This window comes from Dermacentor albipictus, chromosome 3, assembly GCF_038994185.2.
Source record: "Dermacentor albipictus isolate Rhodes 1998 colony chromosome 3, USDA_Dalb.pri_finalv2, whole genome shotgun sequence".
NCBI classification, from domain to species: Eukaryota; Metazoa; Arthropoda; class Arachnida; order Ixodida; family Ixodidae; genus Dermacentor; species Dermacentor albipictus.
The window spans coordinates 113,616,272-113,637,794 of NC_091823.1; the positions used below are offsets into that span (position 1 = coordinate 113,616,272).

General features: G+C 47.1%; 1 protein-coding gene across 3 annotated transcripts in view; it reads right to left on the minus strand.

The window, feature by feature from the left end:
• LOC135916901 (vesicular glutamate transporter 1-like) overlaps positions 1–21,523 on the minus strand; it is a 259,394-nt gene that overhangs the window by 13,246 nt on the left and 224,625 nt on the right. For all 3 annotated transcript variants that reach the window (XM_065450348.1, XM_070535956.1, XM_065450347.2), the window contains exons 9-12: positions 6,362–6,511; positions 4,810–4,942; positions 2,939–3,049; positions 2,120–2,247 (exon numbers count right to left, since the gene is read on the minus strand). In XM_065450348.1, the coding sequence (XP_065306420.1) occupies positions 2,120–2,247; positions 2,939–3,049; positions 4,810–4,942; positions 6,362–6,511 (522 nt within the window). The remainder of the gene's footprint in view (positions 1–2,119; positions 2,248–2,938; positions 3,050–4,809; positions 4,943–6,361; positions 6,512–21,523) is intronic.

Consider the following 21,523-nt stretch of genomic DNA (forward strand, 5'->3'; position numbering starts at 1 on the left):
ACGCCGACATTTCTACAATGCCTTTTACAAGGGAACCCTCCACTTGTTCAGACCGATATCTCAGTTTTTCCCTCATAGTAAATCACTGTCTGCTTCACAGCGGCCACCGCTGCTTGTTTATCATGGGACACTGCTGGACTCTGCGATCACTTTCAGCTCAGCACACGCGCCAAAGCATCGAGACGCATTGGCGCACGTGTATTCGGTGACCTGACGGTGCAGTCGGCCGAGTGCCGAGCTTGGCATCGAGGGGGGAAGTTCAAACGCGCCTTGCAGTGCGCTCACCCATCATCATCATCATCATCATCATCATCATCATCATCATCATCATCATCATCATCATCATCATCATCATCATCATCATCATCATCATCATCATCATCAGCCTGGTTACGCCCACTGCAGGGCAAAGGCCTCTCCCATATTTCTCCAACAACCCCGGTCATGTACTAATTGTGGCCATGCCGTCCCTGCAAACTTCTTAATCTCATCCGCCCACCTAACTTTCTGCCGTCCCCTGCTACGCTTCCCTTCCCTTGGAATCCAGTCCGTAACCCTTAATGACCATCGGTTATCTTCCCTCCTCATTACATGTCCTGCCCATGCCCATTTCTTTTTCTTGATTTCAACTAAGATGTCATTAACTCGCGTTTGTTCCCTCACCCAATCTGCTCTTTTGTTATCCCTTAACGTTACACCTATCATTCTTCTTTCCATAGCTCGTTGCGTCGTCCTCAATTTGAGTAGAACCCTTTTTGTAAGCCTCCAGGTTTCTGCCCCGTAGGTGAGTACTGGTAAGACACAGCTATTATACACTTTTCTCTTGAGGGATAATGGCAACCTGCTGTTCATGATCTGAGAATGCCTGCCAAACGCGCCCCAGCCCATTCTTATTCTTCTGATTATTTCTGTCTCATGATCCGGATCCGCAGTCACTACCTGCCCTAAGTAGATGTATTCACTTACGATTTCCAGTGCCTCGCTGCCTATTGTAAACTGCTGTTCTCTTCCGAGACTGTTAAACATTACTTTAGTTTTCTGCAGATTAATTTTTAGACCCACTCTTCTGCTTTGCCTCTCCAGGTCAGTGAGCATGCATTGCAGTTGCTCCCCTGAGTTACTAAGCAAGGCAATATCATCAGCGAATCGCAAGTTACTAAGGTATTCTCCATTTACTTTTATCCCCATTTCGTCCCAATCCAGGTCTCTGAATACCTCCTGTAAACACGCTGTGAATAGCATTGGAGAGATCGTATCTCCCTGCCTGACGCCTTTCTTTATTGGGATTTTGTTGCTTTCTTTATGGAGGACTACGGTGGCTGTGGAGCCGCTATAGATATTTTTCAGTATTTTTACATATGGCTCGTCTACACCCTGATTCCGTAATGCCTCCATGACTGCTGAGGTTTCGACAGAATCAAATGCTTTCTCATAATCAATGAAAGCTATATATAAGGGTTGGTTATATTCCGCACATTTCTCTATCACCTGATTGATAGTGTGAATATGATCTATTGTTGAGTAGCCTTTACGGAATCCTGCCTGGTCCTTTGCTTGACAGAAGTCTAAGGTGTTCCCGATTCTATTTGCGATTACCTTAGTAAATAGTTTGTAGGCAGCGGACAGTAAGCTGATTGGTCTATAATTTTTCAAGTCTTTCTATATTCACCTATATTGTGAAACCTATATTGTGAAAAAAAGGTCGGGCCAACGCTTTTATTTGACCCTTTCCGTGTGCACGACTGCTTACACGTGCACACGCCATAAACAATTTCAGTAGACGGGCTCTCGCCTGCAAGACGAAGGAAATCACTGTAGCAGGCTTCTTTTTCCTACAACGTGAATCAATGTGGAGAAGCCAGCTTTCGCGAACGCGTGCCGCATACGTTTACTGCAGCTGATTCTCGTAGTGAGTACCGTTGTAGTGAGCTTCTGTCACAGCATAGGCAGGGCAGTCGCCTATGATCTAGGAACGGTTCCCGTAGTGCCTAAAAATCATCGCTTGCTGAAATCATACACTCGTCTCGTTCTCTCTCCTTCTTCTCTTTCTGTAGACTTTCGCGACGTCGGCAAGCAATACTGTGAGCGCACGCCGATCGCACCCGTGGTAAGGGCGTACCTTCTTGTCAGTGATGTACTCCACCACGATGGGGCAGAGCATGCCGGCCAGTGTGCCAACGCCGTTCGACAGCCCCATCAAGATACTTGCGTACCGAGGGGCGATGTCCAGGTGGTTCACGTTGAAACCTGCAAACGCGGGCAGTGATACGTTGGAACCTAAAGGGCCAATGGAGTAGAATGTAGAGTTCGGCTTGATCGATAATTTACGCTTCTGAAATACTTAAAAAAAAAGATTGGTCTTACTGTCAGTGGAGGCTCAATGAGCTAGGGCAGAGGCTGAATTGAAAAGCGCGACGCAACGAAGATGCGTTGACGCTTCAGCTAACACTGATCGACAAGCCAGTTCTTGCCGCAGTGTTGGATAAGTGTTAACAGAACGTCAATGCATTTCGCCAAAAATCCTTGAGGAAGGACTTATCGAAGCTGGTGCCAAACACAACATTTATGTTAAATAGTACGATACTTCATATCTAACTATTGCCTAAATATGAAAAAAATACTGTTAATTTTTAATTCCGCACGAGGGGAATGTTTCCTAAAGTGGATAATGTATAATTTAATTATCGAATATCTACTTATGATAACGTCACACTGCGATTTATCGTGCAAGTAATGCCAGCCTTGAATGCTTCTCATGTGACAGAACTGCGAAATCTAACACAGAAAGGTTCTAATAAGCCGGGTTTCACCCACACACACAAAATACTGCCTGGTATTAGAGCTCCTATACAGCCTCTTGAACGCGAATTTTGGTTTTCACTCACTGGAAAAACGCCGCTCGAGCGGCCTACATGTGATACACGTGCGTGATCCCAACCTGATATGGCGAAACCACTGAATCCCACGGCCAGTGTCAGCGCTGAGATGGCTACAGGGGTGCTTCGGGTGTAGCCCACCACCAGGAGGAACACGGCTTCCATGCCGAAGCCTGCCAAACAAGACGGGAAACAAAGAGAAAATGGCGATGCAGGTGATTCAGCTGCGATATTTACCGCATGCCGATTCCATTCGCATCGTCGGTATGCGCGTAAGTGCTCTCACATCATCCGCTGGGTGGCACTTGACCTTGGCAATCTGTGTCAACTGTTTAGTCAAAATGCCACCGTCTCGACTGAAGACTACGGACATGAACGAAACAAGGCAGAGTAATTAGACTGCAATGAATGCACAACACTACTACTAGCTAAGTCTCTACGCTACAAAAAGATGGCGTTAAGATATCCTGTCGAGTTTCTACTGTTATAGCGAATGGCACAATTCCGAGGCAGCGAATAGAAAACGATTCTCAGAAGTGAAGAACCACCTGCGCGAAAAAATATATTAGAGATCAAGTTAGGCATAGAGGAAACGCGTGTACTCATTCTACGTTTTTTTGTTTTTGTTGTGTTACAATTAAAAAAAATCGAAGAGGTGCTCTTTTGGGAACGGTTATCGGCATTCGCTAGCAGATAGCGAAAAGATGCGGGTACCGCCTTGAGCTGCGTAAAATATACAGATAGTTACAATTATGACGGACATCGCGTGAAAGCTTACTTTTACGCATTAATTAGTTCATGCTAGAAAAAAAATTCGCATTGGGCGAAGCTACGACACACTGTTACCGTTTACGTTGCTTCATAAACATATGACTTTAGAAACAAAACAACACAGCTGTACGACATGGGTAGTAACATTGAGAACCCCATGCATTCGTCTTTTCTGGGTGGCTGACTCATATTCATTAGAACCATCCAGCCACTATGTGTAAACTAGTTCAGCAAGCAGCGCACAGAGCTCACAACTCTGACAATGGTTAATAACAACGAGCTCGCGTGTTCTTAACAGTTCTGGTACTTATTGGTGGCAGGAGGTGATTATGTATGTATGTATGTATGTATGTATGTATGTATGTATGTATGTATGTATGTATGTATGTATGTATGTATGTATGTATGTATGTATGTATGTATGTATGTATGTATGTATGTATGTATGTATGTATGTATGTATGTATGTATGTATGTATGTATGTATGTATGTATGTATGTATGTATGTATGTATGTATGTATGTATGTATGTATGTATGTATGTATGTATGTATGTATGTATGTATGTATGCATGCATGCATGCATGCATGCATGCATGCATGCATGCATGTATGTATGTATGTATGTATGTATGTATGTATGTATGTATGTATGTATGTATGTATGTATGTATGTATGTATGTATGTATGTGTGTGTGTGTGTGTGTGTGTGTGTGTGTGTGTGTGTGTGTGTGTGTGTGTGTGTGTGTGTGTGTGTATGTATGTATGTATGTATGTATGTATGTATGTATGTATGTATGTATGTATGTATGTATGTATGTATGTATGTATGTATGTATGTATGTATGTATGTATGTATGTATGTATGTATGTATGTATGTATGTATGTATGTATGTATGTATGTATGTATGTATGTATGTATGTATGTATGTATGTACGTACGTACGTACGTACGTACGTATGTGTGTGTGTGTGTGTATGTATGTATGTATGTATGTATGTATGTATGTATGTATGTATGTATGTATGTATGTATGTATGTATGTATGTATGTATGTATGTATGTATAGGCGACTGTGACGACATGAGCATGGGCACGTAAGTACGGCGCTCACGCGGGTGCGCGTGCTTGGCCATTGTAGGTGGCAGCAGTGCCCACCTCCACAGTTGAAGATCTTTCTGACGACTGTGGTGCTGAGTATCTGGCGCGTTCGCAGGTAGTCGGCCAGCTGGCCTCCCAGGGGCACGACAAGCGTCATGCACAGGTGCGGCAGGGCGCCCACGAGACCCGACTGCGCAACGGGAGGAGTGGGGAGGGGGCAAAGACGCACATGCGCAGGAGTGTCAAGCGCTACTTCGCGGGACATGGGTAGCCTGTTTGTGCTCGCTGCACCAACACTTACAATGGAAGAACAAAAGAAAGTAAACTAAATAACACTACTATGTATAGTCGAGCAACCTACGGAACCCGCCGAAATAGGTTAAGGGCCAATTTTATTTTCATCGCACTATAAAGCAATACACTTAGCAGACATAAATTGAACAACATGCACCTAATATGCAAACAGCGGCAGAAAAACACATCATAGGAAGTACAAAATTGATGCAATATGAAAAATTCACCGATGATTACGATGCTCCCTAATGCGAAATTTGAGCGCAGCTGTAAACGTGTCTTCATTTCACGATATATTGGCTGGTGCGGACAATCTGTCCCGTGCGGCACGTTGCAAACGGAGCGAGGTGTGGCGCGACTGCCTCGCTATTCGGTAGATCGCGAGAGCCAGCGCGTGGGTGACGCGTGGGAGCGATTCACAGCAGCCGCCGCCGACAGACTCCCCAGACGATGCGCGCTACTATGGCGCCATCTCGTAGCTATCGTCGCCGCACTACGCTTTTCTTCTCCCGCTTTCGCCATACCCTCCTTCGCTTTCCGCCTCATGGTTCCGCTGAGCCCTCCTCTCCGCTTTCCCTCTCGCTCCTCATTGTTCTCTCCGATTTTTTCATTCCCCGCTGCGCTTCGTGTTCGCTCTCATTTCTCGCTGTGCTCGTTCGCTAGTAAAGCAATGGAGGGGGCTAGTTGGTGGACGTTCATGATTATATTGCGCTTAGTGTTACACTGACGAATTTAAGTGAAGTACAGGACGTGGATGTACGTCTGCGCTACGTACGTGCACATCCTGTCCTTCACTTAAAATAGTCTGTGTAACACTAAGCGCAATATAATCATGATCGTTCGCTAGGTTACGCCGTAAGACAAAGCCGACGCTCACCGCAGCTCTATAAAAATGCGAACTATGTAATTGGGAATGGCTTAGTTATTTTGCGAGCGATTGAAACTTCGGAGAACTTTTCATATTATCATCACTGTCATTTTGCTGCTTAGTACGGGCTAATTCTAGAGTAAGACAACGGTAGAACGCATAGCTGTGAAGATCGAATCTCGTCTGAACGGTGTCTGATAGATCTCCGCTTCGTCCTAGCATGCTGGCTAAATCGTTCTGCTTAAGAACACAAATCAGATTGCGTGTTCGATCCTTGCGCTCTTGCGGGGTCGGAATGCAACAGGGCTCATACACCGATATTTCGGTTCGCGTTGAAGAAGCTCCGAGTGGTGATAGTTATGCCGCAGCCCTCCACTAGGGCATGTTAGATCTCCAAATGAATGAATGAATGAATGAATGAATCGTAGCAGCGCCGTTTCTGCGTACCTTGTCCACTTCGAAGTGGAAGACCTGTCCGAAGTACATGGGCTGCGATATGATGAGCAGGTAGAAGGTCCAGCTACGACAGAAGTTAGCCACGATGATGGCATACACTGGCAGCGATGTGAAGATGTTTTTCCAAGGAGTCGTCTTCAACTGCACGCAATAAAGGAAAAAAAAAAACGTATACACTGCGTCAGCCAGCGAAGGCATCTCTGCACCACTTGCGCGTCACCGAGTTCGCCATTCAAGAACGCTTACTGCTGTAAATAAATATATATTCCCTCCCTTCCTGTTTCAGTCATATTAGAAAAAGAAATGAACATAAGTGTGATCACTGATAGTTGCAACAGCTGTGGAACCTTTAATTCCCTTCAGGTAGCCTGAGATGTTAACGCTGATCCCTTAAATTGCAACAGTGAGAGGTCATGTTTTAAAAAGAGAGAGGGCTCTACTTTAGTTTAGAAACGGCTCTTTGTTCGAGCCGTCATCATCTCGTGCAGCGCATTCAGCGAATCTGGCATCGAAATTGCCAAGTCAAACGTTCAATTTCCAGCTCGGTTACCAACGCACCAATTAGTGGGCACTATCACGCGACGACGGTTATCGAAACTCGTGATGGGCCCGGCTCTACTCTATGAAAGGCTGGCTGGGATTTTGTTAACGACGCCTATTGTTCAGGAATCTGCGCGAAAACACGAAGCAAAGGCGAGACCTGAACATAAGACGAAGTACAGAGTTCGTGCTGTAGCTCTACGTACTACGTGTCTCGTCTTTCTTTCTCCTTTTTTTTGTCGTCATGCTTCGATGAAGTATCTTTGCTTTCAAGTATAACCCAGTTAGTCCGCGAGAAGGTTGCTTTGCTGCATATTAGCATATCGTCCTTGATAAATGGTTGCCGTGACAGTCGTCCTGAATACAAGAAACATAATCCAGCTGGTCTGGGCTCAGCAGGGCGAGAGAACGGATGCTCAGATTCTCAATACAAAGGGACAGACGGTTAACATAACAAAGCAGCATTTGTTCTTCAGAGCAAAGTGATAGGTGGAGGGGACGCTTGAAGTCGGACCAATTACGTAAACACTAATCAAGTAGCTTTATTAATTGACTAAAGAAATTGGAGTCGTTCCGGTGCTTTCATCCGGAGCGACCTAGAGAAGCCGCAACAACTTACAGAATATAGTGTCTTGGAGGCAGGAAGCGAGCCGTCAATTGCAACCGCGTTGATTGCTGGCTTGGGGTAAGTTAAAGAAGTCTGGAATTGTGCGCGCTAGCGATCGAATTCACGCGATCTTCCAAGCAGGCCAGACTGGTGCTTGAGACGCAGTTGTTTGACTCCGCCTTGTCGCAGAAGCAATAACCACGACAAATGACTATGAAATATTTTCGCTTTCCGACGCTTTCGACGAGCAAATGTGAGCTTTAGCTGTTCGGGCTATTTAACAGGCCTGCTTCTAGTTGCTGTCAGGATTGGGGGCTCAATCCCTTCGTCCGTGGTCCTTTGCCAAGATTGGAGTACGGCATGAATTCGAAGGTAGCTGGCCCATGCCGTCGTCCAACTTATTTACGCTGAGATCGTTGATGAAGTGAAGAACTGCTTCTCATCGAGAACGAGGAAAAAGGGGTTTATTTACAGAAATTAACTCAGTCTAACATGACTGCTTGAGAAAAATAGTATTAGTCCAACAGGACTGCATGAGAGAAGTGAACCAGTCTAACATGACTGCTCAAGAGAAGTGTGTCCAACAATCGCACAACCACAGTTTTTATACACTCGATCCGCTGGTCCTACGACGCGGCGGCTGTTCGTTTACACATCACCAACTCGCAGCTGCTCTGAAGACCAGTTTACAGACACAAAGGCACACACATTCCGAAGCCCAAGCGACGGCGTTGAAGGTGGTGCCGTTCCGGAAAATCGACGCCGCTCGAGGGTCGCTCGTTGTTTTGCAACATGCAGAACCGTGAGAGCGCAAAAATAAGACGTTCCCGCGGTAGCTTCTTCAGGCGTGTCAGATCAGCGCCGCGTTGAGGAACTCTGGAATCATTGTCCACACACCAAACTCGTCTTGTCACAATGTCGAAGCGGGCTGGAGGAAGGCGGCGGATTCCAGCGCAAAGGTCGCTTCTTTGAACGCCTCGCAGCTGCAGCGGCGGAGAGCGGGAGGTGCGCGTCTTGCACCCCTTGTCGTAATCGGGTGGCAAGGTGACAATCTTGTTGTGCAACCCGCCGTTCTTTACAGCGCCTCCATGGCCCCAAAAGTCTCGACTGTCTAGCGCTGACAACCGCTAGGTAGGAAGAGAACGGCTGCTGGTCAGGGGGGGATTGATGTCTTGGCTCGCAGCGACCACTTGTGCATTGATGTCACCGCCCCAAAACATCCAACAAGGACAGGCAACTGCAAAATGAACCCCACAACACGGCTCTGCGCCGAGATGACGTGCATTGGCTCTCACTTTAGACTCGCTAGGCTTCAAAAAAAAAACAACAACAACATAAGTGCAGAAACAAAAAAATGCTGCATTTCACTATGCCAATTTCTGAAGCAAATTCCTGCTGACAAATTCAGCAATCATGGAGGGAATCCTGCTAAATGAGAGGGGATCTTCTTCGCTTAATAAAATTAACACTAGTAACCCTAAAATTTAGGCGGGACCCTCAAACGCAGAATTCAAATTAGCCTGCTCAAACCATCCGCATTGCTATGCAACTTTCCCTTCTTATATCTAACGGAGAAGTTGTACTCTTGGAGAGTGAGGCTCCATCGGAGCAAGCGGCCGTTTTTGTGTGACATTTGATTGAGCCACGTCAGAGGACAGTGGTCGGTCTCGAAGATGAACTTCGCTCCGTACAAGTAACACGACAACTTCTGGGCGGCCCAAACCAAACAAGCGCATTCCTTCTCTGAAGCGCTGTAGGCTTCCTCTCTTACATTTAGTTTACGGCTGGCGTAGAGGATAGGATGCTCCTCGTTATCGTCGCCGACTTGACTAAGTACCACGCCCATACCTCTGTCGCTTGCGTCGCATTGAACTATGAATTCCTTTGTGTAGTCTGGCGCGCGAAGCACAGGGCGAGAAACCAATAGCGTTTTCAAACTTTGGAAAGCGTTCTCTTTGTCCTTATCCCAGTGTACGTTACTCGGTGCTCCCTTTCGGAGGGCGTCTGTTAATGGACTTGCCAATTGCGAGTAATTCGGAATGTACCGTTGATAGTACCCCACAAGTCCCAAAAATGAACGAACGTCCGTTTTCGTGCGCGGCTGAGAAAAATCTCCAATCGTAGCTATTTTCAGCTCAGCCGGTCGTCTCATGCCCTGACCAACAACATGGCCCAGATAAGTAACCTGCGAACAACCAAACCTACACTTTTCCGCTTTCATCGTTAAGCCGGCTTCCCTCAACCGTGAGAACACCTGTTTGAGGTGCGATACGTGTTGTTCCCAGCTGTCCGAAAAAATGGCCACATCATCAAGATAAGGTAAGGCGAACTCCTGCAAGTCCTTTAGGACAATATCCATTAACTTAGAGAAGCTAAACGGCGCGTTCTTCAGCCCGAAGCTGAGTGCGAGAGGGCGAAAAGTGCCTACAGGCGAGATGAATGCGGCATAGCGGCTGGCACTTTCTGAAAGGGGAACTTGCCAGTACCCCCGCACGAGATCTATAGTTGAAATGTATTTAGCAGCGCTAACTCCTTCAATTCGTTCCTCAATGTTGGGTATCGGGTACAGCTGATCCCTAGTGATCGCATTTAACTTCCTGTAGTCAACACACGGACGAGGGTCCTTGTTAGGGGTTTCTACGAGTATTAGCGGTGACGTGTAGTCACTCTCAGCGGGCTCAATAACTCCCAACTCTAGCATGCGCTGTATCTCTGCCTCCATAATCTCTCTCTGTCTTGGAGACACCCTGTAAGGTTTTGATCTTACTGGTTCGGTAGAGGTCAGCTCAATTTCATGCGTTATCAGTTCGGTTCTACCCGGCCGATCGCTGAATCTGTCGAGATATTCCCCTAACACCCCTTTTAGCTCATCTAGCTGCTCGGGTCTTAGAGCATGCGAGCTTACCGAGTGTTCTACTACTTCTTCTAGGCCGATTTCAGAGTTGGAGGTTGCCCTATCCTCCTTAAACTTGGTACCGATGCCATCCGGCTCTTTGACAGTATAGTTAACGACTCCGCTCCGCTCTACATACGGCTTCATCAAATTACAGTGATATATCCTCACTTCCTTCCTGCGACCGGGCATTCTCAAAGCATAGTTAGTTTCTGAAAGTTTGTGCAACACTTTAACGGGCCCGTCCCAGTGAACTTCAAGCTTGTTCTTTCTTGAAGGTTTGAGGATCATTACCTGGTCTCCGGCGTTAAACGTACGAAGCCTCGCATTCCTGTCGTAATAGAATTTGGCGTTCTTTTGAGCTAGTGCCATGTTCTTTCCGACTAGTTCTTGGGTTGCGCTTAGCCGTTCCAGTAAATTCAGCACGTATTCAACCACGGTTGGACTCTCCCCTCTTTCCTCCCACATCTCTCTTAACATTCTCAGTGGAGAACGGAGTGTCCTCCCATACACTAGTTCTGCTGGAGAGAACCCTGTCGCTTCATGTGGAACCGTTCGCAAAGCAAACAAAGTTGCCGGCAGACAGTTCTCCCAGTCCTCCTTGTGCTCGTAACAGAGCGCACGCAAAACTCGCTTAAGCACCGAATGCCACCTCTCTACACTGTTTGACTGAGGGTGATAGACAGAACTGTGAATTAACTTTACCCCGCACTTTTGCAAGAATGTGGAAGTCAGTGCGCTCGTGAATACTGACCCTTGATCTGCCTGAATTTCGGCTGGAAACCCAACTCGTGCAAACACTGTCAAAAGCGCGTCTACTACTTCGGTGGAGCTGAGCTCTTTCAAAGGGATTGCTTCTGGAAACTTGGTGGCCGGACACAGCATGGTAAACAAGTACCTGTAGCCTGATTTTGTTTTTGGAAGAGGCCCTACCGTGTCTATTACAAGTCGTCTGAAAGGCTCTGTTATTAAGGGCACTACTTTCAGTGGAGCTTTCCAAGTCTCTCCTGGTTTACCAGAACGCTGGCAGGCGTCGCATGATCTTACAAAGTTTTCTACATCTTTGAAACAGCCAGGCCAGTAGTATTCCATAAGCAATCTTTCCTTTGATTTGTTTATGCCTAGGTGGCCGGACCACCCATTTCCATGACAAAGACTCAAAAGGTCCTCCCTATACTTAGTAGGTATGACTAACTGATCTAAAATCCTACCCTTTCGATCTCTGTAATGCCGATACAACAATCCTCCTTTCTCATGTATCGTTACGTTGCGCCTAGCAATGCCTTCTTTAGCTGTGTCCCGTAATTTAGCTAAGCTCTCATCATTCTTTTGCTCAGCTGCCAGTGACTCTCTATCCACGCGTAAGAGTTGATCAAAGTTCTTTGAGGCCGGTGATAATAACGACCCTGTCTCGCTTGGGAGCGCGTCTGCATGCTCTTCCTGCAGGCTAGAACTCTGACACTCTAGTGCTACGCTCTCATGGAGCTGGTCAACTGGCAGGCTCTCCTCAACTGTTCTTTTGTCCCTCGGGCCTAGCTCGGATTCGGGGATTGAAGCTATCCCCTTTTCTGCTTCAGCTGGAGGAGCTTGAGCATTTTCAGCCGAAAGCGCCGAGATCTTACGAGCTTGGCCTCTGGTCAATGCCTGTACTATGCCCTCTCCTAGTTTGAGCCCTCTGTCACGCAGTAACTGATTCGAACGATTCGAAAAGATGTAGGGATACTGCAGTGACAAAAATTTGGAAACTGCAGCCTCAGTCTCTAGCTCCCCGAATGGTCCACTGATTTTGACTTTGGCCATGGGCAGACATACGCTGTGTTCTTCTACAACCTGTTTTATCCATGCTACTTCTCCGGTGAAGTCCTCTACCATCACGTAAGACGGATGGACAATGTCCAGCGTGGCGGCACTGTCTCTTAGCACTCGGCATGGTTTTCCATTAACTTGCAGGTCGTGGAGATATGGACTTAAAAGTTCCATATTCTCATCCTTTTCCTCCACGTAGGAAAAAACTACGCTAGGCTTCTCGCAGTTTACAGCTATATGTCCCAGTTTGTGGCATTTGTAACAGCGAATTGGTCTAACAGATTCGAATTTTCTTTTCTGTTCTTTTTGTGTGGTTTCTCCGTTAAGTTTCTCCTCGCTCTTTTCTGCGGGCTTTTCCGCCATGTCTACAGGCTCGGATCGTCTAGTTTGCGCACCCTTTTTGAACGGAAATGGCTTCCGCGGTCCATTTCGACCGTCCCAGTTTCCCTCCTCGGCGTTCAACTTTCTACGGGTTGCGTACTCTTCGGCTAATTCAGCCGCCCTTTCCACAGTGTTTACATTACCTCTATCTTGCACCCACAGTTTCACAGCTTGGGGGATGGTTTTGTAAAACTGCTCTAGACACATGCATTCAATGATCATGTCTCTGCTGTCGTACGCTTCCGCGCTTTTAAGCCACTCGACTAGGTTGGCCTTTAAGCTATATGCAAACTCCGGATAGCCCTCGCTATCTTTCTTGCCTGTGCTCCTAAACCTTTGCCGAAAAGCTTCGGCTGAAAGGCGGTATTTCTTCAGGAGACTAGCCTTAACTTTTGCATAATCATATGCATCCTGCACACTCAATCTGGCGATTACTTCCGCCGCCTCACACGGCAACATAGACAGCAACCGCTGCGGCCATGTACTCGGGCCGAAGTTCATCTTCTCGCAAGTCCTTTCAAAATTGCTTAGGAACAAGCCTATGTCGGTCCCGACCTCAAATGGCTTTAATAGCCTGTCCATGCGGTACGATTCTGCCTCACTTGATCGACCCAGAGCGCCTTCACTTCCTTGAGACATCTCCAAACGTTTGCTTTCAAGTTCCAGTTGCATTTTTCTTAACTCGCGATCTTTATCGCGTTCCTCCCTTTCTTTATCGCGTTCCTCTCTCTCTCGTTTTTCTCTTTCTTTTTCCCGTTTCTCTCTCTTTTTGAGAAGTTCCAATCCAATTTCAATATCTTGCTCACTGGCCTGATTGGAAATTAGCTCCAATAATTCCGATTTGAGCATTTCCTTGCGTACATCTAGGCCCAGTTCCTCACCAACAATCAACAACTCGTCTCTCAGCAGTGTCCTTAACTCCATGACTGCTGCTTTACTGCCTTGATTCTGCTCTCTAAATCTAGCTAGTAAAACACAACCTAGCTAACACACAACAATCTAGCTTCCCTACTGTTCTAAACAGAACAACCACAAAATGAAGCCTAGAGAGTCAAAGCAAAAACCAAGCACTCACCACAGATACAGCACCATGTCGCAAAGTCCATCTCACCGCTGTCAGCCAGTTGTCAGGATTGGGGGCTCAATCCCTTCGTCCGTGGTCCTTTGCCAAGATTGGAGTACGGCATGAATTCGAAGGTAGCTGGCCCATGCCGTCGTCCAACTTATTTACGCTGAGATCGTTGATGAAGTGAAGAACTGCTTCTCATCGAGAACGAGGAAAAAGGGGTTTATTTACAGAAATTAACTCAGTCTAACATGACTGCTTGAGAAAAATAGTATTAGTCCAACAGGACTGCATGAGAGAAGTGAACCAGTCTAACATGACTGCTCAAGAGAAGTGTGTCCAACAATCGCACAACCACAGTTTTTATACACTCGATCCGCTGGTCCTACGACGCGGCGGCTGTTCGTTTACACATCACCAACTCGCAGCTGCTCTGAAGACCAGTTTACAGACACAAAGGCACACACATTCCGAAGCCCAAGCGACGGCGTTGAAGGTGGTGCCGTTCCGGAAAATCGACGCCGCTCGAGGGTCGCTCGTTGTTTTGCAACATGCAGAACCGTGAGAGCGCAAAAATAAGACGTTCCCGCGGTAGCTTCTTCAGGCGTGTCAGATCAGCGCCGCGTTGAGGAACTCTGGAATCATTGTCCACACACCAAACTCGTCTTGTCACAATGTCGAAGCGGGCTGGAGGAAGGCGGCGGATTCCAGCGCAAAGGTCGCTTCTTTGAACGCCTCGCAGCTGCAGCGGCGGAGAGCGGGAGGTGCGCGTCTTGCACCCCTTGTCGTAATCGGGTGGCAAGGTGACAATCTTGTTGTGCAACCCGCCGTTCTTTACATTGCTTGAATACTGGCTTTCCATAAAGGCAAGATCCTGCTCTTCTGTACAGGCGTGACATTGGAATGCGAGAGGCATGGGTTATGCATTACCGCCATTACGCGGATCAGAGGCTCTTGTGTAGCTTCTTTCAGGCGTGCAAAGCCGCGAGAGAGCCGGGCGCGATGTTACGAGCCACTTTTGCCCGTCTAACAGTTGGGAAGCATAAGTAGAAGCGTGTACGCATACATGCGGGTACTGGTACAATCGGGTACGGATACAAGCGGGTACGGGTACAATCGGGTACGGATACAAGCGGGTACGGATACAAGCGGGTACGGGTACAAGCGGATACGGGTAACAGTGGGTATGGGTACAAGTGGGCACGGTTACCGCTCTTATTATGGAGTAGGTATTTCAGAAGATCAAATGTGGGTTGACTCAGTGATAGTGATGAAGTCATAGCTTAGTGTTGAACTTAGAGAGGTCAAGCGAAATGAAGCATAATGTCTGCGGAACAGAGGCCAAACAGTTGTAGTTTGAACGCAACGAAATCTCTTTGCACGACGCTAATTTGCTCGCTACGCACTTTCAAAGCGCACTGCGGTCCAGCGCGACGCGCTTATCGTCGCCAGGGCTCATCGTCTTAACGTGGCAGTCGCGATGAAAACTTTATGACGAAATTAACGCCGTTGTTTACTTTCTTACTTCTTTTCTTCATTTCTTTTTGAGACGCCGACACACACGTACATAACACACAAGCGGAAAGAATCGCGCACAGCGAAGAAAACGGGACACGACAAAAGCTTCCACGGCTGGTTTAACATCGTGCTCGCCACAGCATCTTACCCGAGCCACCCCCTCTAAAATTTTAATACATTTCCATAACCTTTTAGCCGAGGACCCGGCGAGCTGGGCGCGGCATAAAAGGAGCGGCCCTCCTTCTACATCCATTAAGGGGCCGCCGGCTGATCAAGCTCTTTTCTTTGTTGGCGCACGAGTTGTAGTTGCGTTCGTGTTTCTTTTTTTTACGTTTTATTTTTTTCACTTCGAAAACAGAGCGGGGCCACAAGGGGGAGAGAAACCACTATCCTCGTCCCTCTCGCTCGCTCGCCCATCGCCCGCTTCCGTTCACATCCGCCCCAGCCTTTGTGCTTGCCGGTGCATAGTGACACACAAAAGCTTTTTGCTTGGGAATCTATAAAAAAGGAGATGCATGAAGAGAGACGGGGATGGGAGAATGAATGGAGGGCAACCCACGACATCGCGACGTGGCGACAAACGCCTCCTCCCCCCCCCCCACTCCCTCTTTGTTTCTTCCTTTTCTGTTCCTTCCTCAGCAGGACGGCCATGTTGTCGGCGCGTGTCAACCGCGCTGACGGTAAAAAAGTGGCCGTAATGGAGAGCTTTAGCATAGCAAAGGCGTATACCAGAAACGACGGTGGAAAACGTAGACGCAACCAGTAGCGCTGGTGGTGACATCTCGGTACACTGCGATCAGGAATAGCGCAAAGGGAGCACAACTTTCCCAATAAAGAACTATTGGACACGCGCTTTGTGTTTGCGACGATTCTGCTGTGTGGGGTTTCCCGCTGCCGACGACGAGAAAGCAAATTCCTAGCTGTCACGCCCGAGTTACTCACGCCGTCGAATGGCGGTCGCATCGGAACACATCGGTCACTCGGCTGTTTTGTTTGGTCGCCAAATGTTCTAATTCTCTAAGTAGATAATTGCAACATTCGGCCAGATGCTGTAATTTATTGAAAGGTGAAGTGTTTCGATGGAAGTCGATGAAAGTACACGGAAGGCCACCTGCTTTACAGAAAAGCAGGGAGGTCGGCCTCAGGTAACCTGCTTGCTCAAGTCCGATAGCTTGTACTAAAAAGAAAAATGATGGGGTTTTACGTGCCAAAACCACTTTCTGATTATGAGGCACGCCGTAGTGGAGGACTCCGGAAATTTCGACCACCTGGGGTTCTTTAACGTGCACCTAAATCTAAGTACACGGGTGTTTTCGAATTTCGCCCCCATCGAAATGCGGCCGCCGTGGCCGGGATTCGATCCCGCGACCTCGTGCTCAGCAACCCAACACCATAGCCACTGAGCAACCACGGCGGGTAGCTTGTACTCAGAGAAGGTGGCGGGCAAGCAGATAATTGACGTGAGTGACGATGACGATAAAAAAATAGTATTATACAAGTACGCAATTCTGAAACATTCCTAAGGAAGTGTGTCCATTTTGGCGTCTCGCAATAGGTCAAGTACTCTGCGTGTAACTTTATAATGCCCGTTGTCCTTTCATGTCCTTTTTTTCTGCCTTGATCTCATTCTTATGTTTCTCCTTTTTTCTCATCTCTGAAAGCAGGTGGGCGTGGTTTTGCGTTTGAAGACATTTGCTAGGCCGTTTCTCTTTCTCTTTGTGATGTTTGCACATGTTTGCATAAATAATAATAATAAAAAGCTATGAACTGCCTTCGCAGCTAATGCGTATGAATCGATGACATAAACGCGTGGGAAGTGGAGAAAGTAGGCATTCTTATTCAAGCTACTGGGAGAAGAATAGCAAACAATATGCCTAAAAATATTTTCCTCTCCCACATGCGCAAGGGTTGGGGAGTTTTGCGGTAGCCAGCCCCTTCAAGCAGTACTGTTGCCTCCTACAGCAGAAAATGTTCTTTCACTGTGAACGAAACTCACTGAAATAGTTGGGCAGTACTTCTGGCTGAAATTACTTTATAGCGAGCACTTAGGCAGGCAGGCGGGTAGAAACCACTTGTATGTTTTTTTATCCATTCCAGCTCCAATAATCGTGCGCTTTCGTGTATCCTGCCGTTTTCGAACCTTACAAAAAGAAAAAGAAAAGAAATAATAAAATAATTTACCCAAAATGCAGATTGAACAAAATAATCTGTTCGATCTTCATGACCTCTATTTTATTCGCGAATCAGCCTATGCCAAACAAAACAAATTTACGTATGTATGCAAAGCCTATATTCACATAGTATCCTGGAAAGCGAACTTCTTGAAACGGCTTGGTGCGTGCGGTAGAGCCAATTTTCTACGCCAAGAGTTCCTGCGCTCGTTGTATTAAGCGCATTCGTGTTCACCGGCGCGTTTCGGCGCTTGTGTGCTGACTACATATAGGTCTTTTGAATTCCGCAGCGAGCCAACTAAGCTAAAGAAAAAGAATTTCTTTTCTAGAGGAAGACAATTGTACTAAGCACATAATGAACGAAAAACATAATCGAGAACTATTTGTGCTTGCGCGTGCGTTAATCTATCTATCTATCTATCTATCTATCTATCTATCTATCTATCTATCTATCTATCTATCTATCTATCTATCTATCTATCTATCTATCTATCTATCTATCTATCTATCTATCTATCTATCTATCTATCTATCTATCTATCTATCTATCTATCTATCTATCTATCTATCTATCTATCTATCTATCTATCTATCTATCTATCTATCTATCTATCTATCTATCTATCTATCTATCTATCTATCTATCTATCTATCTATCTATCTATCTATCTATCTATCTATCTATCTATCTATCTATCTATCTATCTATCTATCTATCTATCTATCTATCTATCTATCTATCTATCTATCTATCTATCTATCTATCTATCTATCTATCTATCTATCTATCTATCTATCTATCTATCAATCAATCAATCAATCAATCAATCAATCAATCAATCAATCAATCAATCAATCAATCAATCAATCAATCGTTCTGCATGCTTTCTCGCAAAAGCTCGCGCCATGCAGTGCGTAGCGGTGCGCGGCCCCTCCAGTAGTACGCAGCGACGGTACGCGGAAGCGCGCCATATATCCGTGCCAGCGCGCAATAACCGGGCCGAGAAGGGAGGACAACTCGGCGCGTCTTTCTTCCCGCGCAAAGAGCCTCCGGCAGCGGCGGAGCCGAAAGGGCCGAGAGGACGGCGATGGCGCGGCAAGCAGCCGGCCGGATAGCAGCCGCAGCAGCGCGTCGGCGGCGGCATAAAAGCTCTTCGCAAATGGAGTCGTCACGTGGACCCATTTGGCGACGCCGCGACCAGAGCGAGTCGGGAGGAAAGAAGCCGTATACTCCCCCTCGTCGCGTGTCTGATGCGCCGACGCTGCTCTCGCTTGCTGCAGCTCGGGTAGGGAAAGGAAGGGGCAGCAAAGAACGCAGGGACCCGTAGCCGGAGATCGGGACTCTCCCGTTTGCTCTCTTTTCTTTCTTTTAGAGATAACGGACTCCCTCTGTCTTCGCTTATAGATGAAGGACGCCACGACGCGCGCACCCAGCAAGCGGGTTCGTTGGGGTACTGTCGGTTTCTCCCCATACCCCCCCCCTCTTTTTTTTCGAGGATGCATTAGGGATGAAGGGAGCGCGGGGAGAACCTGCAAATCCTATACGGCAACGGGGGATTTGCGAGTCACGGTCGCAGGGGGGTATGAATCCGTTCTTTGCGTCGGTGAGGTGCGTAACTGTGCGTGTGTGTGTGGGAGGGAGGGAGTGTGGTCTTGGTCGGTGACAGGCTTTTTGAATGCGACGCGGAGGTTCCACTGTCAGAACCGGCTTTAGACGGTCGTACGTGGTATGCGACGACGTTTCGTGCCGGAAGGGTGGCTGTCGGTTCCGGTGGTGAAGACGTAATCTCGAATGCTTTTACGCACCGCAGAAAGTTTCGGGCTGCGGTGCCGCTTTTGTCGCCCAACTACCGTATATTGCTGGCCGGTCAGGATGTTTGCACGAGTTATCATGCGCATTTATGGAGTAGACCGTTAACTTATGCTGATATACCGACGACCCTGGAGCGCGGATAAGAATTTCAAATGGATGATAAATGTCGCTAGGCTCTTACGTCGGTACATAGTGCTCAATTAGTCGCGGCTTTTTGCATGTACCGCATACCTGAATCAGTGATTAAAGGCGCAGTACATCCGTGTTCTCAGGCGGATCTGCGGGGGGTATGACGTTAAGGGTGTTGACTACTTTTTACATTCAAAAGCCCGTTTTGCTGTGTAACGCAGTACAGTACAAACGAAAGAAATAATACAAAGACGTAAAAGCACGTTGCTATCAGGGAAAAACTGAATTTATCGCTTGATTGAGGGACGGAGGAGCTGACTCAAAGTCAAAGAATTGGCGATCGACATCTTAGGATTAATGAAGGCTCCGGCGAAATCGTCCTGAATCGCTTCCTCACCAGCTATCGCAGGAGGCATTTTTTTTTGCTGCTTTTTATTCTTTTGAATGCCACCGTACGAGTCAAACAGTTCAAGTTAAAGGATTGGAAGGCTGAGGCTCAACCACAGAGAAGCCTCGCTACCGCAAGAATCCGGACAGAATTGGCGTACGATCGAGGGCGGAGTCCAATAAAGAGAGCGATCTTGCCCTGCTCTGAGCTGATCGCAGGGGAAGTGGGCAACATAGAATAATTCTACTGCTTTTGTTCGTACCTGCACTTGGAGAGAACAAAAAAATACGTTTATTTGATTTCGTTTTCTGCGGCAGCATCTAAACGCTCGAAACTGGCTTTGTTATGTTTGTTGATTTCGTTACGCTGTCGTCTTCGTCACCGTGTCGTGGCCTCGTCAGGCCACGTGCTTGTTCAGGACTTCACTTCCGCCACACGGCGAAGAAAAAGAAGTCACCGCAAACACCATCGTAGATGATCGTCAAAGTCAGCGACAGATTTCTTATGCGACCCTGCTGTCTGTCTCCATACCATCCCTTCATTGGGCAGAAAACTGGCGACAACATTCCATAAATTTTGGTACAGTCGGCGCCTCTGGCACCGAGCAATAACTGGATAACTGCTGATGGTGGTGGACTGTCGACGAAAAGCTCTTTGTCCACGGTTCCACTCTCAACTCCTCCGAGAGCGTGCTTTATGTCGGGAGTGAAAACTCGTTCAGAAAAGAAGTTCGCTACTTGCCTCTGTTATCTACGCGTGCTATCACTGCCGCGTGTGACTTTACGGTAAGTCCTGGCTCTCGTGGCTACTACAGTTGGGGCAAAGGATCTGCTTGGCGACGCCACTTTGGGACTCCCGATTCAATTTCTCAAACGATCTCTTCTCCCACTGACTAGGAACGCCAATTTAGAGAAAATTCATGAGCTAGTGTTTTCTGGAGATAATAAGTGCATTGTTCTTACAAAAAATAATTATAATAAAAAAAGAAAAGCGCGGGCAAGCTGAACGCACTTAGCCTGCGAAGCTTCTTCATGTATAAAAATAATTACTGTATTATTAACTAACGCGATTGCAGTCCCATTAATAATTTTTTTTCCAGCGAAACACGCCGTTTAAATTTCTTCGCCGGCCCCTTTCGCATTTTATAAAAGGAGAAAACAATAAAGCAGCAGGAGAATAAAAAAGAAGGATTTCAATGCTTAATGTATTCTTTCATGCGCGAAATGCTTCTTCAACATCCCGTCTTTTGAGAGTCCCGTTTCTTTTCGTTTCCATGGTCACCGATTTTAACTTTGGCAGGCCGCGCGTGCAAGACCCAGAAGCGTTTGCCTCATTCATGATGTTTGCCGAGCTCGCGGAATAAAGTGGAATGAATGAATAAAAGAAGACGAGAATAAGATCGAATGGCATTACGACGCGCCAAGGAAGCGAGCATTTGGAGACAGGAAGAGATGGGTCTCTGTCGGACCAAAAGAAAATGGCGACAGTTGCCGTCGCCGGAAACAGCCACGAATGCCACGTCGACGACCGAAGAGAAAGCTGTTGCATAAGTTATGGCTTCTCCTCGTGACGACTCAAAAAAGCTTCGTCCTAGCAGGCTCCACAGCACAGTGTGCGGTCACCGCGTCGAGTGATCTGTAACCATGCGCTGACGTGTGTCCGCGAGTCGTTTCCATCCCGTTTTTTTTGTTTTGTTGTTTTCGTTGCCTAGACTTTTTCTCGCTGTGTAGAGGTAGAAAGCTGAAGGAGACTTCCGGCTTCACCCGTTAAGCTTAGAAGATAAGGAAAAAAAAAAAAAAGCTCGGACCAGTTTTTCCTAGTCCACCCGAACCTATATAGGC